The sequence below is a fragment of the Ascaphus truei genome, chromosome 3 (genome assembly GCF_040206685.1).
Source record: "Ascaphus truei isolate aAscTru1 chromosome 3, aAscTru1.hap1, whole genome shotgun sequence".
Taxonomy (NCBI): domain Eukaryota; kingdom Metazoa; phylum Chordata; class Amphibia; order Anura; family Ascaphidae; genus Ascaphus; species Ascaphus truei.
The window spans coordinates 352,808,386-352,829,581 of record NC_134485.1 but is presented as its reverse complement, the minus strand read 5'-3'; the positions used below and the strand labels follow the sequence as shown (position 1 = coordinate 352,829,581).

General features: G+C 42.7%; 2 protein-coding genes across 3 annotated transcripts in view; one reads left to right on the top strand and one right to left on the bottom strand.

Moving 5' to 3' along the window:
- SETDB2 (SET domain bifurcated histone lysine methyltransferase 2) overlaps positions 1 to 9,880 on the bottom strand; it is a 169,604-nt gene extending 159,724 nt beyond the window's left edge. Inside the window, exons 1-3 of the mRNA XM_075593180.1 lie at positions 9,723 to 9,880; positions 7,160 to 7,280; positions 5,395 to 5,520 (exon numbers count right to left, since the gene is read on the bottom strand). Coding sequence (XP_075449295.1) covers positions 5,395 to 5,520; positions 7,160 to 7,271 — 238 coding nt within the window. The 5' untranslated portion in view covers positions 7,272 to 7,280; positions 9,723 to 9,880. The remainder of the gene's footprint in view (positions 1 to 5,394; positions 5,521 to 7,159; positions 7,281 to 9,722) is intronic.
- A 221-nt stretch (positions 9,881 to 10,101) lies between these two features.
- CAB39L (calcium binding protein 39 like) overlaps positions 10,102 to 21,196 on the top strand; it is an 85,930-nt gene continuing 74,835 nt past the window's right edge. Inside the window, exon 1 of one of the 2 annotated variants that reach the window (XM_075591940.1) lies at positions 10,102 to 10,250. The gene's annotated coding sequence lies outside the window, so the exon portion shown is untranslated. The remainder of the gene's footprint in view (positions 10,251 to 21,196) is intronic. The other variant, XM_075591942.1, reaches the window with a different exon arrangement.

Here is a 21,196-nt window from a genome sequence, read left to right as displayed (position 1 = left end):
TGTAAACCGCTTTATTGGAAATAGACATTAAAATCTAGTAAACAAAATGTCATTGACCCAAATATGTCCCCTCTATGTTGGACGGAATGTGGAGAGTTTCTTTATCTCATATCTGACTTGATTGCCCTAAAATTCAACCGCTGTGGGAGAAAATACTTAATTTGCTCTTTGACTCAACTGGGGTTAAAGTGACAAGTGACCTCTGGTCCTTAGTTCTAAACAAACTAGTAGAAGGTATAAATAAAAGGGAGGTAAAATGGATTGAGCATATCCTTAATGCCACCAGGTAGTTGGTTACCAGATGTTGAAGGCAGGTCAACTCGCCTTACTTTCAAAAAGGTCAAGGAACAAATATCCCGTGTAATGCTGATTGAGACTATGAAAAGGTTTCGTAGAATTAGGGAATCCCTCCTATCATAACTAAATGGGTGTCTTCACATAAGTAAAAAAAAAACCTTGTAGGAACCGTCTTTTGAAGAGACGGACTGAAAATGGGCGATTGGTGGCACTCTCCTCAAAAAGACATAGTGAGCAAAATATGACTGATTGGGGTTTGGTTAGTCTTAAAGACAAATATTGGTGTGTAACTATGATAAAAACTAGGTATAACTGCAGTCATGGTGTCTTACCTGCCATCTGCCTCCCCTGTTCCCACTTTATTTAGCATTTCTGGTATTGGTACTAAATGTTCTTCCGACATGGTGTTATAAATATGTTGTACCAGTTTAAAAAAATATATATCAAACAAAAATCTCTTTGGTTGCAACCTTGTCAAGAATTCCCACAAGAATAACATGTAAATGGCATGCTGCATTTGCCCTGCAGGCCTCAATACTCAACAGGAACGTCTATTCTTACAGCTTTGTTATTGCTGTGTAAAGTAAAGGAGTCGCTAAAAGGAGAAATTTAACCGCTCACCCAATTGATAAAGTCCAAAGATAAGTACCATAGGTGCATAGAGGTTAAGCATATATGGTTACGAGATCTCCAAAAGATATAGAGAAAAGACCCCACTTTACTGCACTCTAATACTTAGCAATAGTAGTCTTACATATTTTCCAAAGGCTAGCAACAAATGATCCCTCTCAGATTGGGGTAAACGACGAAAAAATAACAAATTTTTATTAGATCAGAAAAATATCACACTAAATGGTTAAAATAGATACTAAAAATGTTAAAAATCCCCTTATGGGAGCGAGGGGTTAGAGTCAATATCCGTCAATTATACTACTTACAATTAGTAGTCAGAGACTCTAAATTCCCTCCTGTGTGCTCAAAGGTTAATGGTGTCCATGTAGCTGGTTAGTGTATGGGCTGTGTGGGTTAATTTAACTCGTATGAACACAGCACGCTTGCCGAAACAACCATTGAGAGCAACTCCAGGGTTTGCAACTAATACATAAATACTGCACATATATAGTATCCAAGTTGATACCATTTTTCCCTACAGAAATATCTATACATAGTAAGTATGAAGCAAATATTGATGCCAAAAGCCTGTCCCATAGAGAACCAGAGTAGAATCTACTATCGATACAAAGAGATCTATATCAACAGGTCAGACATCCATGCAAGTTAGCAATTTATCTGCATCACGGCAGACTTTGCAGTTGTAGTGAAAACATCATCTTATATGTCAACATTATGCTGCAATTGTTGTCCCTAACACATAAGGGGTATGCAGTCCATAAAGTATTCCCGTATACAGACAGGGCGTAACTTGTGTCTGACTTAAAGCTGCAGTTCAGTCAATATCCTGCATGTGTGTCCGACCCACAGGAGTGACGTCACAGTGGAGCAGAGGCACAAACGGCAGAGGCAGCCGACACGGACACAGGCAACCGCGTGCAACAGTAAGCACGGCTTGTATATATATGTTTGTCCTGCGGTGTTTTGGGTTCTCCGTAACCCTTATTCTTTGAGTTTGCAACATCCTGCAACATATCGATACACATTTAAGTCATCACTGAGGCTAGACCCTTATACCCAAGTTGATATTAATAGCATTTAAGAGACTATAGATATTGCTAAATCTAGCGTGTAGTCGGGGGACTTTTTAATCCTTGCTTGTGGGTATATGTGGTAATACCTTGTATTAACATTGGGCAACCACTTAAGTCGGACACAAGTTACGCCCTGTCTGTATACGGGAATACTTTATGGACTGCATACCCCTTATGTGTTAGGGACAACAATTGCAGCATAATGTTGACATATAAGATGATGTTTTCACTACAACTGTAGCAATATCTATAGTCTCTTAAATGCTATTAATATCAACTTGGGTATAAGGGTCTAGCCTCAGTGATGACTTAAATGTGTATCGATATGTTGCAGGATGTTGCACACATTAGAACACCTCAGGACCTCTCTAACCTCTTCCAGTCTCTCCCTGTATTTCTCACTCCCCCTCCAGTCCCTCTCTATTCCTCCCCTCAGTGTCTCCCCCTCCCCCCCACTCTCTTTCCCTCCCCCCAGTGTGTGTCTCTTTCTCCCTCCCCCCATTGTCTCTCACTCTCTCCCCTCTTCCAGTCTCACACTCCTCTTCCAGTCTCTCCAACTCCCTGTATTTCTCATTCCCCCTCCAGTCCCTCTCTATCCCTCCCCTCAGTGTCTCCCCCCACTCTCTTTCCCTCCCCCTGTGTGTCTCTCTCTCTCTTTCTCCCTCTCCCTAGTGTCCCCCTCCCTCCATTGTCTCTCACTCTCCTTCCAGCCATTGCCTCTCCCTTCCCCCAGTGTCTCTCTTGCACTCTCCAACCAGCTATTGTTTCTCCCTCCACCCGGTGTCTCTCTCACACTCTCCCTCCAGCTATTGTGTGTCTCTCTCCCTCCTGCCAGTGCCCCCCCTCCCCATGTCACACTCTCACCCCCCTCATGTCACTCACACCCTCCCCATGCCTCAGTCTCACACTCACTCCCCCATGTCCCAGTCTCACCCCCCATGTCCCAGTCTCACTCCCCCCCATGTCCCAGTCTCACTCCCCCCCATGTCCCAGTCTCACTCCCCCATGTCCCAGTCTCACTCCCCCCCATGTGCCAGTCTCACTCCCCCCCATGTCCCAGTCTCACTCCCCCCCATGTCCCAGTCTCACTCCCCCCCATGTCCCAGTCTCACTCCCCCCATGTCCCAGTCTCACTCCCCCCCATGGCCCAGTCTCACTCCCCCCCATGTCCCAGTCTCACTCCCCCCCATGTCCCAGTCTCACTCCCCCCCATGTCCCAGTCTCACTCCCCCCCATGTCCCAGTCTCACTCCCCCCCATGTCCCAGTCTCACCCCCCCATGTCCCAGTCTCACTCCCCCCCCATGTCCCAGTCTCACTCCCCCCATGTGCCAGTCTCACTCCCCCCCATGTGCCAGTCTCACTCCCCCCCATGTCCCAGTCTCACTCCCCACCATGTCCCAGTCTCACTCCCCCCCATGTCCCAGTCTCACTCCCCCATGTGCCAGTCTCACTCCCCCATGTCCCAGTCTCACTCCCCCATGTCCCAGTCTCACTCCCCCCCATGTCCCAGTCTCACTCCCCCCCATGTCCCAGTCTCACTCCCCCCCATGTCCCAGTCTCACTCCCCCCCATGTCCCAGTCTCACTCCCCCCCATGTCCCAGTCTCACTCCCCCCCATGTCCCAGTCTCACTCCCCCCCATGTCCCAGTCTCACTCCCCCATGTCCCAGTCTCACTCCCCCATGTCCCAGTCTCACTCCCCCATGTCCCAGTCTCACTCCCCCATGTCCCAGTCTCACTCCCCCATGTGCCAGTCTCACTCCACCATGTCCCAGTCTCACTCCCCCATGTCCCAGTCTCACTCCCCCATGTGCCAGTCTCACTCCCCCATGTCCCAGTCTCACTCCCCCATGTGCCAGTCTCACTCCCCCATGTGCCAGTCTCACTCCCCCATGTGCCAGTCTCACTCACCCCCATGTCCCAGTCTCACTCCCCCATGTCCCAGTCTCACTCCCCCATGTCCCAGTCTCACTCCCCCATGTGCCAGTCTCACTCCCCCATGTGCCAGTCTCACTCACCCCCATGTGCCAGTCTCACTCACCCCCTCTCCCCATGTCACACGCTGATGCAGGAAGCAACGAGATGCTGCTGTGTTCTGTAGCACAGCGGAGCACAGCGCCACCTAATGGCCAAAAGAAAAATTGCAGCTGCAGACGGCTTTTTTCCCTCTGCTCCTGGCAAAATCGCCGCTGCTTCCTGCGCCCCCCCTAAACAATCTTGCGCCCCCCCAGGGTGGCGCACCCCCCAGTTTGCGCACCGCTGCTCTATGGGACAGGCTTTTGGCATCAATATTTGCTTCATACTTACCATTTTTCCCTAGAGAAATATCTATACATAGTATCAACTTGGATACTATATATGTGCAGTATTTATGTATTAGTTGCAAACCCTGGAGTTGCTCTCAATGGTTGTTTCGGTGCAAGCAGGCAAGCGTGCTGTGTTCATATGAGTTAAATTAACCCACACAGCAATATGGTTATACACTAACCAGCTACACGGACACCATTAACCTTTGAGCACACAGGAGGGAATTTAGAGTCTCTGACTACTAATTGTAAGTAGTATAATTGACAGATATTGACTAACCCCTCGCTCCCATAAGGGGATTTTTAACATTTTTAGTATCTATTTTAACCATTTAGTGTGATATTTTTCTGATCTAATAAAAATTTGTTATTTTTTCGTCGTTTACCCCAATCTGAGAGGGATCATTTGTTGCTAGCCTTTGGAAAATATGTAAGATTACTATTGCTAAGTATTAGAGTGCAGTAAAGTGGGGTCTTTTCTCTATATCTTTTGGAGATCTCGTAACCATAAAGTAAAGGAGTCATAGGCTGTAATTACTAGTGAAAGCCCCAAATACTGCTTTGCGTTTCTGTTCTCCAATTTAAGAAGTCTTTGATAGTTGGGTGCGCGTACGGATGGATTTCATTCTGCAGCATGTTAATATTCAGGGGAGGCATCACCAAACCAGTGCACTTTTACAGCATTAACCTACACTGCCGACTCAAAAACAGGAACCTGACAGGCGCGATCGCACTTTATAGAATAATGGTCTATATGTTTTGCATCCACTGAAGTTGCCATTAGCTCTCACTTGAACCATATTGCTAATAATACTAATCGCCCCTTTATACTTATGATTGACAAATCAGAAAATAACTTTATAAAAGCTTTTTTGGGGAAGGGGGGAAGATAATGCAGGTTTAATCTGTTTGTTTGTGCAGACCACCTCGCAGACAGTATTTTAACATAACCGCGCAGGTCTCAGAATATCAGTCTCCTTTGGATTTTATTGTAAAATTGCTGCAGCTCCTGCAGCATCCCCGAGCATAACTCACAAAAGGGAACAGTTAAGGTGGCTACATCTGTAAATGCGCTCTGCCCTAACCTTGGTTTGTTGCTGACCCATCTTTGATTTTTTGCTGTAGTAGCAGCAGCTTGTTCTGTAGTTGCTCAAATATCGCGTCAAGTTTTCCATCTGCGTGTCGATCTTTCCAGAATTTGTGTGCTTCATCTGAAATACAAAAACAATATTTTACATTAGTGGGCCTCAATCTGATCATTGCTAAAGTGACTTTCTGAAGCGAGATTGTTGGTTTAGATAAATACATTCAACTGTTATCTTCTCAATCAGCATTTTGTGTCCAGAGGAATTATTACTTCTCTTGAAAGTGAAGGTGTTCAATACCAACTAGCCCTGCTCACTGATTGTATTTTAGGCAATCTAAGAGAGTCAATGACAGAGTTTTTGAAAAAGTCTTCCATGTTGCTTTGGATGCCGTCATTGCAAATTTCTCTATCACAGAAGAAACGAAGGTAAAGTCCTGTGTCACACTTGTAGTTCCATTTGCTGTGTTTAGTAAGAAAGCAGCATGGTAGAATAAAGCTGAAAGTATTGGAAGGCTCTGATAATGTTGAATTGGTTACATTTATTAAACAGAAGAAACATTACATAGCTGGGAGAAGTAAGATGGTCCTTTTCAGGACTAAGTATGAGGTGAACATTGTATGCATGTTTTCCATCCTGTTTTGTGCGGATTGAAGACACAAGTGACTTGCATCCTATTACAAAGCACAATACATATATCTTTGTATGTTCTCTGTGAGCTTTTGTAGGCAGTGGGCACCGCTAAACAGGCACCTGCACTTTTAGCCGACCCCTTTCCTCATAGTATATTTTATCTTCCCCACAAACCAGCAGTGCATATTTCACAGCATTTAAAACCAGGGTTTCCCAATCATTACTCCAGCTTACCAGTCGCTCTTATTTGGTTTGCTAAGAATATATATTTTTTCTGGGTGCCACTCTTCCGAGACAGAAAACCCACGTCCTAGGAAAGAGAACTAGCCCCCGACATAACCGCCCGGTAATGTCAGAGACACCACATCACTGGTCTGCCCCATGAGACCATGGCAATGTGTCCCAATGATACCAGAGAATACGCCAAGAGCCCGTGCTTCCCCACCACGCATCGCGCTCGGCAGCAGTGGAGAACACAGCTTATTACAATATGTGCATCATTATGTTATCTCTTTCACGCTGGTGCTATTATTGCAATTAGTAATGTCGTTACTTTACCATTAAATAACATTGAGAGGCATCTAGTGTTAACTATCATTGATTTTGAGATGGTTAAACCGGCCAAGCCACTTGTGATCAATTCAGTTTCTCGCTGTCTCAAGCTCCACAGGATAGGAGATGTACGACACCAGCACTACATAACATATTTATTTACCAAGATTTACTTAATACATTTATGATCATAAAAAATGAAACCACATGCATATTTTAACTACCCTTCATACAAGCTAGCATATTAAAATGCTCATTTTATTAAATCAGGCGTGACGCATATTTGAAGGTAAAGCATTCCTTACCTGGATTGCTCTGTGTTTCGCAGAGGTAACCTACATCCAACTCTAAATACTGTACCTTTCCTTGCTGATTGGACATTTTTTCCGATAAATTTTATGGACCAATTGTGCAGAGCAATAGTTTCTGCATTGGGGAGTCTCTCCAGTGGAAGATGGTTGCATTTGTACAGTTCAAATGAATAGAAAAAATATGTGTGCAGTTGGAGCAATACGGATTGCTAGTTTGACAGCACACAAAGAGGAGCTTTAAATCTACCAATAACAGAATCCCAACTTACCAAAAGAAAGGTCCTTGGCTAGCAGAGGTACAGTGTGCGCCTCTTGTGTCCTTGATGAAACGTTCAAGTTCTGGGTATTTGTGGGAGGCTCAGTCCGTCTCATTGTGTCCATCTCATTGTCCTGTGTTAAAAAGCAAAAAAAAACGAGCACATGTCTACAGTGTCATTTTTTTTTAAATTTCTGAAGATATTACTTTGTTACATAAAACCATTGCTAAATATTTTTTTTTTTTTAAAACACACATAGCAAAGCTTGTCAAATAGCGATCCTTAATTGAAAAATGTATTTCTACCTGTTCTCATGTATAACAGACTTGGTTGTCTTTCAACCTCAAATGACAAGACAATCATACTCTGAGTTACAATTAGACCAGTGTTTTTCAACTGGGGTTCAACGGGGATTCCAAAAAGATTGTCTGCAATTTTCAGGTTATTTGAAAATTGTACCAAAATACAGGAGAATTTACAACGCATCTGATCTCAGACGCGTTATTAGAGAGGGTCGGGATTCCTTACAATGCATCTGATCTGAGACACGTTACTAGAGAGGGTTGGGGTACCTTACAATGCATATGATCTCAGACACGCTATTAGAGAGGGTTGGGGGATCCTTAAAATGCATCTGATCTGAGACACGCTATTAGAGAGGTTTGGGGTTCCTTTCAATGCATTTTATCTCAGACGCAGTATTAGAGAGGGTTGGGGTTCTGCAGTATTTCATAATATAATTGAGTTCCTTAACCAAAAAAAAGGTTGAAAACCACGGAATTAGATGCAAATAAGGACATGGATTAGGAAGACAAGAGCAGAAAACATCATGTTACTAATTAGTTAATTCCAATAAAGATATTTTTAATACGGACATCTTTCACTAGCGATAATTGAGTGCTACATTTAACCGAGTTCTTTTTTTCTTTTGGTTTATTGTCAATACAATTCTCAGTCAAGCACCTTATCCACATTATTTACTACTTACCTTCTAGCAGAGCAGAGGTTCATTTACCTTTCCTTATCCCTCCCCCCCTTTTTCCCCACGGTATATATAATCTCCTGTCTGAAGCTTATGCTTCCATTGGTTGAAGCCTGGGTTCCCATTAGGGAGATTTTTAATAATAAAAAATAGCATGTTCTTGTATAGCGCTGCTAGTTTTACATAGCGCTTTACAGAGACATTTTGCAGGCACAAGTCCCTGCCCCGTGGAGCTTACAATCTATGTTTTTGGTGCCCGGGGCACAGGGAGATAAAGTGACTTGCCCAAGGTCACAAGGAGCCGACACCAGGAATTGAACCAGGCTCCCCTGCTTCAAACTCAGTCCCAGTCAGTGTCGTTACTCACTGAGCCTTCTTCCCAACGTTTTAATGTTGTACTTATTAAAAGTGCTTTTAATACTATCATATCAAACTGATCGTTCTTAAGCTCTAATTGCGCCTATAATTGCTATTAAGCGTTTACTGTTACTCAAATAGTGATGAGTGCTGTTCTGTAGGGGACCTTCTACTGGTCCACTGGCCCAGTCTGGGTTATTGGTCTACCACTTTTTCTAGTTGTTGCAACTGGTTTTAAAGTAGCAATCCCCTCAGAAGCCTAAATGAGTTTAACCCCATGTTAGCATCCTGCACCCTGAGAATGTTCTGCACTTTGTTGTTTGTCTAGTGCTCAGAAACATGTTTTTCTTAATCTCTAGCTTCTGTTACCATGGCAACATTTTGACTCCACTGGGCTGTGGGGAGTGCTTTATTTTAGCCTCCCCGACACCACACCAAATATTTCAACCGCTAAGGCTACGGCCCCAGCGTTGCCTGGCGACGCGTGCACAGGTGAAAGCCGCATTGTGCGGTCTAGGGGGGAGCACGGCCATGATATCAGCGCAGCACAAAGCACAGCACTCTTATTGGTCCACACAATCTGCCCTGCCATTGGCTGCCCGCACACGACGTGATCGCGTCGCGGAAAGACAAAATTCGTCTTCCCTGCCAGCGGACGCATCATCACGCGCCCACTGGGGCCTGCCCCATAGAGGGCTGTGGTGTGTGGTGGGCGCGTGCCGCAGTCACTGGGGACCTGGCCTTATATCTCCTGAACGAAGCAGATTAAAAAAATAAAAAAAACACACAGCTTTGAAAAGGGCTGTGGATTGCACGGTTTTGGTGTTCACTAGTGAGCGTAGGGACCGCTGAGCGCAGACAGTCCCCCCTGTGATGCAGGACTGGGAGAATATGTACAGAGGAGAACAGATCGCAGCTGTGCTTCTTCTCCCCGCATGTCCAAACCAGGTCATCTCAAGGTCTACTGGATCCTCATGAACCACATTTGGCCTACAGGCTCATAACCTCACATGGCTCTTCAGGACCATCAAACACATCACCTAGTTGTAGTAGAGCCCTGTGACGGGGCAGAGCTTGTATATACACTGTAAAGACTTGTCTTTTCCCCTTGCAGTTTCGGCCCAATACGGCTACTAATCTCATTTGAATTAAGAAACAAAAGAAACAGCAACATTGGAAATGATCATATGAAATGTTACACAGGTTCGTAGAAGAGGCATCGTGTCCATCACTGACCTAAATGAACCTGAACACCAAACTGCATCCAACAACCACCTGAATCCGGAAACCGACGTGGATCCGAGCGCGTGCAACCTGCCCTCGTGACGTCCGGTGACGTTCCACGTCCTTCCCACTCCTGGCCGCCATCTTGTGTGTGGCAAATGTGGCGCAGCAGCCACCAAATCCCCGGAAAGTCCAACCCTTCCCAGTCCCCGCCCTCTCCCTGGCGACGCGGAGAGAGGGGTCCATCAAAGCACCACAAACACCATGGCTGTTGTAATAAAGATACTGTGTATAAGTTCGGTGTGTGTTTATTGGGTTGACTCAGACCCGCGCCCTTCTACGTCTCCTCCCGCCCCCCCCCCAGTCCGGATTGTCTGGGCCTAGGCCGGTGTCACTCAGTTGTTTCCATGGCAGCGCCGCCGCGTCAGAGCGGGACCGCCCAGCACGGAAGCGCCGGCTCTTCCTGGCACGAGAGGTACACAGAGCGCAGACAGCAGGAAGGAGCAGAGGAGGAAGCCAGCAGCACCGGTCTGACACGGGGTCTGTACACACACATCCTTGTATACATGTTCTGTATGTGCCCCGCCTGCTGCTGGGAGAAGTCCGGGCGTTATTGTGTCTGTGTGCAGATATCACACGGGGTCTGTACCCACACAGCTATGTATACATGTTTCTATGTGCCCTGCCTCCTGCTGGGAGAAGTCCGGACGTTATAGTGTCTGTGTGCTGATATCACACGGGTTATAGTGTCTGTGTGCAGATATCACGCGGGGTCTGTACCCACACAGCTATGTTTTGTACATGGTCTGTATGTGCCCCGCCCCCTGCTAGAAGTCTGGGCGTTATAGTGTCTGTGTGCAGATATCACGCGGGTTATACGGCTCTGTGTGTGCAGATATCACGCGGGTTAAGCTCCTCTTTGTGCAGTGACACGGGTCAGGCCTCTCCTCTGGGGAAATGACAATTATTAGGTTTTGTCATAGACTGATGCTGACTCGGAAGTTATAGTGTGTCCATTAACAAGCATGTTCTGTACACGCTACCTCTCCCCGCCCCTCCCCACCCCAACCTCAATTATAATGTATTATTGTGTGTATATACCTCTATACAATGTGTATACATGTGTCAAAATATATTCTGGTAAACAATGGGGGAATAACCAGGCCCAGACTGGTATAGGACATAGAGTATACAATTTGTGTGTGTATTTGTATAAATGCAAATAGGTGCTTCTATAATCGTGTGTGTGTATATATATATATATATATATAATGTGTGTGTATATGTATATATTTGTGTGTGTGTCTGTAATTAACACTTTCACTCATTCACAGGTTTTTTTTTTATATACTGGGGTCCAAACCTAGAACCCTCAGTTGGATCCTTGAACTCCTTTTTGTTGGGAGGTGTGTCAATGCCTTTCAGAGCAGACTGTGCATATAATGTATAAAGAGGCAGAGAGCAATTGAAAGGAGACTTTGTGTAACACTAATGAGTTTCTGATGATAAGTTTGAGAAGTGCCATGTCACTCTTTAGGACCACCAGATGGTACTGTAACCAAAAAGTACTTTTTTCCATATTTTAGCCACTTCCATAGTATTGATGTTAATTGCGCTAGCATAAGAGGCATATATATTGGGTTGAACGATAGCCATTCATTGCCATCTACGTCTCTGGAAACAAAGAGATTTTCTTAGATTTTCACAATTATAGCTGCTTTATTAAGCTAAATGCCTTCTACATAAAAGCATGTTTTTGAGATCTAAGTGGTACTTTGGCATCAGAGGCCTTCCACTTAACAATCCAGTATGGTCTAGTTTATTCTCGCCCCAGATGTACTGAATTACCGCGTTTCAATGTCAGATTTCACAACACTGATTCATTCATAAAAGTGAATGACACAGTTGACCGAAGGCTGAGGTGGTGCCAGCTCAGTGTGTTTTATTATATAATGTACACTAATGCTTAGCACATAGTTGTTCTATAAAAGGGATATTCAGTAGCAGGGATTGTGGCAAATTACACATCATACGCAGCCACGTCATAATAACTAGAATTGTCAGTGAAAATATATCTTAACCTCCTCAATGTCAGATGACAATGCGTTGAAGTCATCTCTGGAACATTTAGTAAGTTAAAGGAAAAGACAAAGCACTCCATTATCATACGGACTGTATGCATTACAGGGCCTGCCCTCTCTGATCACATGTGACTCTTGTACTCCTGTCAACTTTAATTGAAAATATGAATATTTTGGAACAAAGAGTCAGTGTTTTTTCCTTATATTTGACATGGAAATGTTGAAAGAATATCAGTAAAGGTCTTACATAAAGATTAGAATGTTATTTATAGATCTCTGCCTTAATGTGGAACAAAGAGATGGCAGAGGATGGACTGGTTATTTAATATATTTCAATGTAGCCTTCTTAAACAGTTGTTTTAAAAAAAAAAAAAAAACAGATTAAATCCTCTGCCACGCTTTAAACAAAGGTATCACTTGTACCCAATTTTCCAACTTTTTTGTCCATAAAATGCCTGGGAATTGACTGTATTAACCCCTGTTCTTTTAATGTAACCATGTATTTTTTATAACTCTGCCCAGGACATACTTGAAAATGAGAGGTAACTCTCAATGTATTACTTCCTGGTAAAACATTTTTTTTATAAATAAAATAAAAATAAAGGCAGACCTTTTTTATACAAGGATAAATACTGTAACTTGTTGTTTCCAGTCTGCAGTCGTGCTCGACGGCTATGCATATCAAGTACTTAACCAGAGGCACTGTTAAATCAGATTAACTAGTTATTGCTATATCTCTATATATTAAAGAAAAGTTTTGTCCATACCTCCGTGAGATATAGCTCATCGGTAACATAATGCACATAGCCTGGTGGCAGATAGCTATAAAGTTTACACTGAAAGCAGACAGAGTAAGTCCGCGTCCATGCTAGGACACGCGCGTGATGTCAAGCGCACCTGTTGTCTAAGCGATCTGTGGCCTGTGAACGGTTCACGTGACCCGGCAGTCACACGACAAAATTAAAAATGTATCGCGAAAAAACAGCGGTGCCGTCGCTCACATACACGTGTTTGCTCTATGGACGTTCGCATAGATTTAATGTGTTTGATCGCGAGGTCGCTCTAAGCATGGACGCGGCCTAAGAATAATGCTCTAGTATAGCGAGGCGGAAGGAATTGATGATATAAGGTATTCAATGATAGACTAAGTGGGGAGAGAGGGGTGGGGAAGAAAGTCAAACCTGTAAATATTTAGCAGGAGGCAGGGTTGGCGCGCTTTGGGCCTAAACCCCTAGTTGCTATAAAGGAAAAAACAATAATATTAGTGTGTATGTATATTGATGCCGACACCACATTGCAGTCTCTTTTATCCCAAATGAGGCAGGAAACGCTGTATTTCTCTATACTTGGGGTTTATTTACAGGGATAAATAATACGAATAGGCCCACCATCCCTTTAAGAAAACCAAATAAAATCCTATCCCTATTCAGGGAACTATCTGACTCCTCAGGCCCTTACTATCAGGGCCACCAGCTAAGCCGGTTGTCAGCCGCAAAACATGTACATTCCATACAATGTCTCTGTAGATAATAACAAAGCGCTTGCCTTATCTTTAGTCTTTTAAGGTCCTCTGCAACCAGACGTCATTGCTTCAGCATGGCTCTCTCAGCAGTGTCTCTCACTCTCTGCAAGCTTCTTTAACCAGCTCCTGGTAGCTGGGGAGCTCCTCTGACTCCCCCCTTCTCTAGGGAAAAACTGTCTCTCTGTGCCTTGCTGCTTCCTTGTTTTTTCAGGAGTTCAGCCCAGGCTGATTAATTAGATTTCAGGTGTTCTTGACAACTCCAGGGATGATTAACTCTTTCCAGCACCTATCACACTATATATATATATATATATATATATATATATATATATATATATATATATATATATATATATATATATATATATATATATATATATATATACACAGTTCTGTGGCTAACGAAATGCTTTTATTTGTGCAAGCTTTCGAGATACACTGATCTTCCGGCGATGTAGCCGGAAGAAGGGATCAGTGTATCTCGAAAGCTCGCACAAATAAAAGCATTTCGTTAGCCACAGAACGGTATCATCTATTTATTTTTTGAATATATATATTCCACCACCTTGAGAAAGGTCCCACTGGGGGACCGAAACGTCGGTTTATGTGTCTTTTTCAATAGAAAAACTTGTGATCAAACTTACTCCTGATCTCGTGCTTCAAACGGTATGGTATGTATATCTATCTATATATATCACTGTTTTCACCACTCTATGGGACATGAGACGACTAGTGCGTGTGTGTGGTGCTTTACCTGTGGCTCACAGGAGGCATGAACCGCTGCTGCTGGGAGCCTGGGGTGTACCTGATCCGTCTGGTGACAGCACCTCCACCTGTGCGGTATACTAACTATTTTGAATAACCCCGTCACAGGACACAATGTAAGAAATACACAGTGGTATGGTATAACAGATTTACTGAACAGGTGATAACAGCAACATAACAAAAACTGAGGTCCTCTGGGCATTCAACCTCCCAGTGTCCACAGAAGCCAGCCCACCCAATGTATGTGTGACAGCGCTGCCCACAACCCGTGTTAAAGTTGGTGCACGTGTAGGTGAGATACCTGCTGGGTGTTCCAACACCCGGTAGCACCAACTGAAGACAAAGGGGCCGTCCATTCCCACGCCATCGCTGTCAGCGATGAGTTCGCCTCCACGTTGGGTGGTGTCCAGCTGCAGGGTTCCACCATGAAGAGAGTGTTATCTGTGGGGTGATCTGGTTCCAGACCACCGGATTGCCAGTTCGTCGCTGTGTCCCTCACACTTGGCACTACAGGGGCAGTGTCCCTATCTAATGGGCCTGTCCCTGCAGCAACCACAAGCTTAGGGGAGTCGGGGCCTAACAGGGGGTCTCTGGCCTAGTGCAGGGGCCTACAGAAACCCTGCACACACACACACATACTTACCCTCTGATGTCCCAGCTCCGATTGGCGTGGTCTCTTCAGCGCAAATGTATCTATTCCCTGACTGGGGAATCCTGGTGCCCTATTGACTGCTGTGTGCCACCTGACTACAGCCCCTGGGCTGCTGGGGGTTGTCCCCAGCGGATCTATTCCCCTAAGGGCCGCCTCAAGCGCCTAACTGCGCATGCGTGGATACTAACAAGCTGGTAGACTCTATTGCCTCCGTTGCTGCCGCTCGCCACCTGTAACCCTCCCAGTACTCTTCCCCATCCTCCGCTGCCAGTCGCAGCCACAGCGGAAGGTAAAGGGATGAAGGGGAACTCAGTGGGGACCGGGCCACATATTTATCTATCAGAAATAGCTGTGTTGGTCCAGTTGCGATAGTGCAGAATATAAAATGTATGTGTGTAATATAAAAATTCACACGGTCAGCAAAATATTAAGAGAATACATTTCCCTGTATAAAAGGATGTGCCGTAAAAATAATCACTAATTGATGTCTTTTCCTAATATACTCTTCTGACCCACCCAATTCAGTCATTGAAAACACTTGAAAACGAATAGTTATTGAGCGGTTTCTGTCCATTCTGCCGCAGAATTGTAGCAAAGCTCCTGCTATTGTACAGTGATGGTTTTTGCAGTTTTAAGATTATTAATATTTGTTTTCACACACATCTGACCCACTGTATGTCGGTTCTCTTCAGACATTTGTATATGTAATAGTGTTACCAACATGAAGCAGAACAAGTTAGGCTGTAGTGTAAGAGGAAGTCTTCACACAAGTGAGCATGTAGGGGCAGGTGCTCCGTTATCTAAATGTCACTTTTATGTCTGAAGCACTTCTTCCCATGATGTGTTATTTGTATTATTTGTTATTTATGATTGTCACGTGTATTACTGCTGTGAAGCGCTTTGTACATTAATGGTGCTATATAAATAAAGGTATGTATGTATGTATGTACACAAAAAAAAGAATTTAATCCACATCAATGTTTCGGACAAACACACTGACCTATGTCAAGAGGCCGGTTCCTTTTATTTTTAGGAGGATGTGTTCTATATTACAGGTCTCCCCAGCGTGGGACGAGCGCTGTGCACCTGAGGCAGTTGCATAAATCCAGTGAGTGCACCTATTTGTACGTACGTACATTACAAAGATATAGGTGCACTCGCTAGATTTATGCAACTGCCTCAGGTGCACAGTGCTCATCCCCCGCTGGGGAGACCTGTAATATAGAACACATTCTCCTAAAAATAAAAGGAAGCAACGTCTTGACAAAGGTCAGTGTGTTTGACCAAAACATTGATCTATGTGGATTAAAATCTTTTTTTTTTTTTGTATGAAGACCTCTGGAGTGTCGGTTCCTTTTTAGTTTTAGGAGGATGCGTTCTATGTACATACATACATAGCATTTTGCTGAAAAGATTGTCATTGAACCGTAATAGCACCAAATACAAACTCAACAGTCCACCAGCTATTAGCTTGTGTAAATAAAATCAGATCTCCATTATTTTGAGTACTGCTGCAGCATTCCCCAAATTGCTCACCTTTTTATTTCGAAGGGCTTTAGGAAAGGAAGGAAAATCGGTCCTGGAAGGACAACCATGTTCCTAAGAAATTTAGCTCCCAGGCAAAAATGACTGGCAGACACCTTTTTATGAGCAAGCCACTTAGTAATGGCAGTGTCTTTGATCCTAGTTTCTCATTGGCTCTCTGACACCTTCCTGTGGGGACCGTCTTTGTGTGCTAACAGAGCTGGGCTATTCTAACTAATGCGTTAAAGAACTCGGTTCCAGGCTCAGACAAGACGATTCTCCTTGATGGCCAGATTATTTGTTCGTCAATCGTCAGAATTTTCCTAAAAAATTTAAATTGTAGATTTTACGTTAAAATATGTCGGGTTTTTTTTTTGGGGGGGGGGGGTTTCTCCAGTTTTTATGTAAATAAAATGTGTTTTGCAGTAATTCTCCCATTTTGTAATGGTTACACTCAAAATATATCTACTTGTTGGGGGTGGAAAGAAGAAAATGTTCATGATTTGTATTATTTTTTTTGGTGTTTTATAAGAAATAAACTTTATTTTTGGGGGGTGGGGGTCTTGGCTCAAATGATACCAAAACCTTGATTAGAAATGCAAGTTTTATTAAGTAATATTGGTTATTTACTGATTGGATTAAAGAAAATCACAGTCAGTGGGCATTAAGCCATGGGGAATAGTTTTAAGCAGAGGGTTTTTTTTATACACTATTTTTAGTCTTTGTATCGGAGAGGGGCATTTGGGTATAGTGTATTCATTGTCATATTCATTGTTCAACCATTATCCTATATTGTGCTGGCATTAGGGCACTATTCTGGAAATTTATTTATATGAGACGTTACAGGAGGAGGCACAACATATATAAAAAGGGATGTATCCATTTTTACATCTCGTGCCATGTTTTCCCATTTGTGTTGAAAAATACAATTTGAGGACTGAGATGTCTTCTGAAGAGATGTACATCATATATAAGGAATTTTATGAACAAGTTTATCACTTTTGACATGGATACTAACTAAAAGAATCACTGTCTCTCTGCATGATCTATTGATGACTGAAACTTGTGGACATATGCAGTAGACATAACTATATCACCCTTCATGAGGTAGGTGTAGGCCGCTAGATTTTTTTTTTCCCCCAACAGGTTTCAAAGAATTGGAATCTTATTTGCACAGCTGAGATTTGCAAATGTCTGCAATTAAAGACCTATAATTTACAGAAAATATTGCTTATTTCTCCCTGTTGCTCTGCTATATTTGATCACAGCTGTTCTTGGCCTGTGCTTTGACAAACTGGTGATTTAATTTTGTATAACGTTCAGATCAGGTATTTAAAAGCAGATGGTTTATAAAGCTGCTAGACTTTGGTCCAAAATGTTTTTGCACTCCATCAACTTGTGAGGACAAAGTGGAGACAGCATCTGTTGTACTTCCCAGTTTAAGAAAAATCCATCACCAGTATACATGCACTTCCAGTATCCGGGTTAAGCTACCCACAGGTAGCTTCAAGCAAGCTGGCCAGTGACGTGGGTGACTACCGTTACTAATGACTCGCAGGCAAGAAGCCATCATGGAATATGTGCAGTGTCCTATCTGTACAGCATCAAAGCAGCAATCTCTTCTTATTATTATTATTAATAATAATAAAAAAAAATATGATCTGGGGATTTTTCCCCTCGCCCCACTCCCTCCCCAAAGCTGATCCGATCTGCTTAAATCTCTAGGGATCACCCAGTTCTCGGGATATGAAAACTTTTAATTTGTCCAAAGAATCTAATATGGCCACTCCTAACGCCCAATAGAAAGCCACAACGTCTACGCCTGATGAAGTCACCGCTTTGTGTTTGGCCATGAGAGCCAGGATGATCACCATGGCCCGGCTTCCAGATAATACTTGCTTTTTTTCCACCCAGGCAAGAATATTTATATCTGGCACCCTGTCAATAAAGCTGTAAGAAACATGGTTCAGCTCCAGTAATAAGCCACACTCCCCACACACCTCCATGCCAGAAATATGTCTGAAAAGCAGCAAGCATAGCTTCTTTACTTCCGTTTCTTGGGAACTGGGAGTGTCTGGGTGTAAGACTGCCACAGCACATCACTGTCACACTTCCAGATTCTAACATCCACACCCAAAAAGGGAGGCCTTCAACATACAGCAGGAATATCTTTAACTATGGAAAAATTGGGTTCATACTGTTTTTATTGGCAATGTCCAGAAATATCCCCATTTTACCACATTCATTCAGATCTATTTTGCCTGTTAAAGAGCAATGTATTTAGCAGTACGATTATTTCAGCATGGCGTTGGTTAATTGTCATGGCATTTGCTTGTTGGCACATGAAACAGAAACAAAAAACACATTTGTATTGTTTCCCTCTGCAGTTCTGTATTGGGATCAATATTCTTTGATGATTAGTCACGGATTCCCCTTAACTTGAATGGCCTTTTTTATTGCGGAAATCGCTGCTCATTTATGCCAAATTGCAGCATGTTGCTCGAGTGATGTTTATTTGTAATCGTTTCCCACCGTTGTTTAACTGACCTGACAATGTAATAATAATAAAAAAATCCTAACAAGTCTGGGTGAGTTCCAAACCTAATATACAGTAAAAAGACTGCCTATAAGGGATTGAAGTGGCAAAGTCCAGGCTGCAACAGAGCGAATGGAATGTAAATGTTATGTCAATTCTAATTGCTCTGATTTTGTGTAGTTGTCATCTAATCTCTTAATTGTCTGAACCCAACTGTTCCAGATCTTTGCTCCATGACATATTTCCTCTTCATAGTGTCACTTTTCTGCTAATTCTGAGCTGTGGAGTCCTGATCCGCCGGCAGAATTGTTGGTTGCATTGATTGGCTGCCTGCAGCACTTACAGACTTCTCTCTGCTGGCGTGCCAGAGCTTGTGCAGGACCCAGTGAACCTAATAGTTTGCTTACACAGACCACTTTCTATGGATCAGCACCAAGGCTTTGTTTGTCTTCCTGCTTTTAAGCGTTCTTTGCTTGCGATGGGAGAAAAGGAATATTCATTCTTATCTTCTACAATATTTTTTTTTTCCCTCAACAGTCCTATTTATTATAACATCAGATATTACATTTATAACATGCTTAAATCCATGTCAGCAAAACAATTACATCGATCAACTTCTCATAAGTAGCTGAAGGTTCTGAGCTTTCTGTCCGTCCTCCTTTCGTCTGTCCTTTCTCTATTCCCCACTTTGTATAATTATTGCTGATTTCCAGCTCAGGAAAACAACCCAAACCATGTTACATTCACTACCAATCTGAGCAGTTCTATTGCTTAAACAGGATATATAGATATTGTGCGAACAGCGCAATGTTCACATGTTTCTTCTGATTTTTATAGTAAATCATTTGTGACGTCACCTCGTGCGTGATGGTTGGACACAATAATGGATTTGTGATTTAATATAGGACTATCTACACTGAAAGAAGTCTTGGATATCTAAATGCAATATGGAGAGATTATGAAATGTGATGCTAGAAGAAGAAGACAAAGTGTTGTTATTGCTAGATAGTTCCCATTAGCTGCTAAAGACTACTGTAATGCCTTGACTTTGGCATCCAACTTATTGACGTCGTTATCACTTGACTGCTTGCTTCATTGGGGTATGAACCAAAGGTTTGCTACTGGACTCTTCTTAAAAAATGGGTCGTTTGTTAGGTATAAGCCTATGGGACCACACTTTTTTTTTATGTGACAGACGTATTTGTTCTAGGAATCTCAGATAACATGTGGACTCCCTTTTTGAATAATTGGTGCAGTAAAAGGGTCCTTTTTTCGCTTGCATTAAATTGGTCAAACTTTTAAAGTCCTGCTCCAATACACCCAATAAGCAACATCCCTGGGATGTCTCAAAAATAATAAAGTAACACAGATCCTTTTTAAAGAATAAAATGATCTCTTTTGAAGAACTATGTACCAGTCTGTATATTAATGTATTCATATTTATTATTTGTATTTAGATTTACTCAAACAATTTTATTCTCGATCCCTACAAGAAACAAACCTTACTAGATTTGAAAGTCTTTGTTACTCTCATGAAAATGAAAAAGGGTTGACTTCGATTTGCCTGTTTCCTTCTGCATACTCCTGTCCATCCAATTAAACATAAATATGTCTCTGGGAGAAAGACCTAGGAGTGAATCTCGGAGAAATATTGGCCTGACATATGCTGTATCTTCTGCTTCCTCTTCTATATGAACCACCATAAAAGAAAATCATTGTCCTTGGAGATTGTACTCTCCACCTTCTCGACTAGCTCATAACTATCCTGGCGCTAGGCACTTCTGCTGTCCCAATTGTGGTCAAAGTGGTCCTTTTTCCACATCTCATGAACCTGCCCAGTTAAATCTAATTTTTGGTCTGGAATCAAAACCCAAATGTAGAACATTTTGGATAATCCAGTCTCAATTTCTTCTAACAATGCTTTTAGGAAAGCCGATAGATCCCTAATGTCACTAAAGCAATAAATAAACTTGCTCCTTATTTATGAACACATCTAGAGGCTTCATTTATTTTAATTTTATTTCTAAAATGTTTTACCAGGAAGTAATACATTGAGAGTTACCTCTCGTTTTCAAGTATGTCCTGGGCATAGAGTTAAGATGACAAATAATACAGGGTTACAAATACAGTTACATAAGTGAACAGGGTTTACATTATATATAAAACATTGCAAGGACAGTTAGAGTTATTAATTTCCTTAAGCTAGAAACAAACCACCTCCTCTTCCATAAATGTTTTTTATTATTTTGTTTTCTAAAGTTAGACAATTCTTAGAAATTGAGAGAATCGCTCCATTGGAGCAACCCAAGCAATATCCTACATGTGTTGTTTGTTTGTTTTTTGTTTTGTTCCCCCCCCCCCCCACACTCTAATCAGTTCTGTACTATGAGAAAATACTTGTAGCAT